The sequence below is a fragment of the Coenobita brevimanus genome, chromosome 3, assembly GCF_032717465.1.
Source record: "Coenobita brevimanus isolate Jiangsu-jjx chromosome 3, ASM3271746v2, whole genome shotgun sequence".
In the NCBI taxonomy this organism is placed as follows: Eukaryota; Metazoa; Arthropoda; class Malacostraca; order Decapoda; family Coenobitidae; genus Coenobita; species Coenobita brevimanus.
Genome location: NC_136956.1, coordinates 3,103,267 through 3,106,167, shown reverse-complemented (window position 1 = coordinate 3,106,167; position 2,901 = coordinate 3,103,267). Strand labels below are relative to the sequence as shown.

The 2,901-nt window shown below is 48.7% G+C and overlaps 1 protein-coding gene across 1 annotated transcript; it reads right to left on the bottom strand.

Moving 5' to 3' along the window:
• Positions 1 to 212: 212 nt before the first annotated feature.
• On the bottom strand, positions 213 to 2,012 carry LOC145393979 (uncharacterized). Its single transcript, XM_080267955.1, has 2 exons — positions 1,938 to 2,012; positions 213 to 722 (listed from the first exon to the last, which is right to left on the bottom strand). The coding sequence occupies exons 1-2, from the start codon at positions 2,010 to 2,012 to the stop codon at positions 213 to 215; spliced, it is 585 nt and encodes a 194-aa protein (XP_080124081.1).
• Between the last annotated feature and the right edge of the window lie 889 nt (positions 2,013 to 2,901).

The window sequence follows — 2,901 nt, the reverse complement described above, 5'->3', positions numbered from 1 at the left end:
CAGTACAAAGCAGTACATGAGGTTAGTACAGCAGCACAGTAATAATGGTAGTAGTACACGATGGTACATTATATGAGGTAATACAATGCAGCACAAGGAGGTAGTATAACAGTATAGTAATCATGGCAGTACAGTACAGTACGTGAAAATGTACAATGCAATACAATTATCATGAAGGAAATACATTAGAGCACATTGATGTAGTAGAGTAACTATTGGTTGAGCACAATACCACAGTCCATCACGGTGACCTGTGTGATGTCACTGTGGTTGGCTGCTGCCCTTACCACCTCCAGCCCGCTGACCACCTCACCAAAGACATCAGGGCGCACTAACACAGTTTTCCAGTCCCTGGTGGTGATGGCAAACTGGGCAGCCGTGGCAGCATCACACCACCGCCACCTCACGGCCCCCGCCCTGCCTGGCCTTCGGTACTGCCCACCACTGATGTCTATTATCCCTGCCCCTCCTCGCCCTCCCTTCCCTTCATAGTCTCCACATTCCACCCACTCTCCAGGCCTACCCTTCTTCCCCACGCAGTGTAATTTAGTGTTGCGGTATGAGACGCCGGTCTGGCCGGTACACAGCAGCCTAAACTGCTGTGCTGCAGGCGTGTTGGGACTCAGCCGGATGTGGACCCGCCCTCTTGTTGACCCCCACCAGCCCAGGTCCAGGTATGCCAAGATGGAGGAGGGATCCATGGCTCCCACCACCTCACTCACCTGCACAACACAACAACGTCAGTCACGGAGGCAGAGACAGGAAGGAAGATATACACACAAAAAGCTGGAGGCAAGGAGAGGAGGGAGAGAGGAAAGAAGTGTGAGCAAATGAAGTGGAGGAGAGGAGGAGGGGGCCATGGGAAGGTTAGAGCATGTGGCAGCAGCAGGAGAGAGAGAGAGAGACAGAGACAGACAGACAGACAGAAAGAGAGAGAGAGAGAGAGAGAGAGAGAGAGAGAGAGGGAGAGGATAAAAGGAATAGCTGAGAGAGAGAGAGGGGGGGGGAGAGGATAAAAGGAATAGCTGAGAGAGAGAGAGAGAGAGAGAGGGGAGGGAGGAGGGGATAAAAGGAATAGTGAGAGAGAGAGAGAGAGAGAGAGAGAAAACATTATATCCTCAAAATCTAGCTTAGACGAACTGGAAGTCAAGTCAATCGCTGCCAGTGCCCGTGCCAACAGAATCGACAATGAATGGCAAACCCATCTCGATAAGAGTCACGTATCCAGGACTTGGTGGACTTCTGGCAAGACACGCCTACTCCAACAGTCCATCTCTGGCACAAAAAACACCCCCCAGTTCTTGACCTCAGAAACAAACAGCCCGGAAGAATCACCAACAGGGAGTGAGAGGAGCCCACCTACTTCAAGTGTAGGCCAGCATACAAGAGTTGCCAACCACCTGAGTCGCTTCACTACCATACTGACTGAAACTGTAAACCTGAATGAGACCGCACTCACAGAACGATCAGCCCGCCCAAAACAGTGCACTCAGTCGAGACTCTCACATACAATGACTGGACAACTAACAGCCAAGCCAGAACACAGCACGCAGCTAAGAATTCAATGCACTTCTGCTGGTCAGCAAACAGAAACACCTAACCAAACTTTCCAACCGAGAAACTCTCAGAGACGTAAATTTAATCCCCCTCATCACCCAAAGAGCTCATCTCCACCCAACTGGACCTACACGAATTCACAAGGCCTGTACTGCCAGTTTTGCCTAAGAAGAGGTCACACTACTGACACCTGCCTCAAAAGGACCATCTGTTACTTCTGCTATCATCAAGGCCATACATTTCAAGATTGTCGCACTCGACTAAACCACGGGAGACAGGAAAAGTTCTTTGAGAGACTGTCTGCTGAACAAGGGAAGAACAATCTACTCCTCATTCAAACACTGAACATAATAGTTGCTCCCTAACCTTATACGACTGACTGGACCCCCCACCAAGTATAGCCTTGCACCACGTATGCCAGCTACCCCAATGATGCACGAATCTCCTGGAACCATGTCAGCCACCAACAAGCAAGATAGGCTAACCATCATCTCTGCCAGTGTTCAGGGTTTACAAACCAACATTGGTGACCCGGTTCATAGCTTTATAATTCCCCGTAACCCAGATATAGTTGCCACTGTCGAAGCATTCCTAAATCCTTCAATTCCAGGAAACTTTGGACATATCAAAGGCTATTCAAGGTGACACCGACATGATTGAGCTCAAGGTACGTTCAGTGGTGTTGCAGTGTGCTTCTGTAAAGGTTTAACTGTCCAACCCCTTGAAGTGAATATGCTTGGTTACCTGGAGTTAATGTTCTTCAGATTATGGACTCGCTACTGTAAATCCGTCTTACTGTGTGTCTGTTACTGACTATAGTGGCAAGGATGCAAGCCAATAGTCTTCCTCCAAACCCATCTGGATACCATACTCATCAAACATTCCTGCAAGCACACCGTCCTGATTGGAGACTTTAATCAACATCTCGTGGTAAGACAATTTACTGAGTTACCATACATAGCCTCAAAAATTTTGTTGACTTCCCAACACACATATCTGGATCCTCCCTTGACCCAGTAATTAGTGACCTGCCTGACAGTGTGATTTCGTGCCACCCTTTGGGAAATGTGGGATCATCAGACCACTTTGCCATCCACACTACAGTTCAGATGGCAGCTGACCAAGATGAAAACATAACCCGTACCAACTGGCTATGGAACAGGGGTGACTGGGATGGTCTTCAGAATGAGCTGGATAACATCGAAGGGATAACTTGCTTACCGGTAATGTAGACACACAAGTTGAGATCTTTACTGAGCAACTCCCGTCCCTTCAAGAGCAGTATATTCCCTGCCAGAGATACACATCTATGCCAGGAGACCAGCCTTGGTTCGGGTATAACTG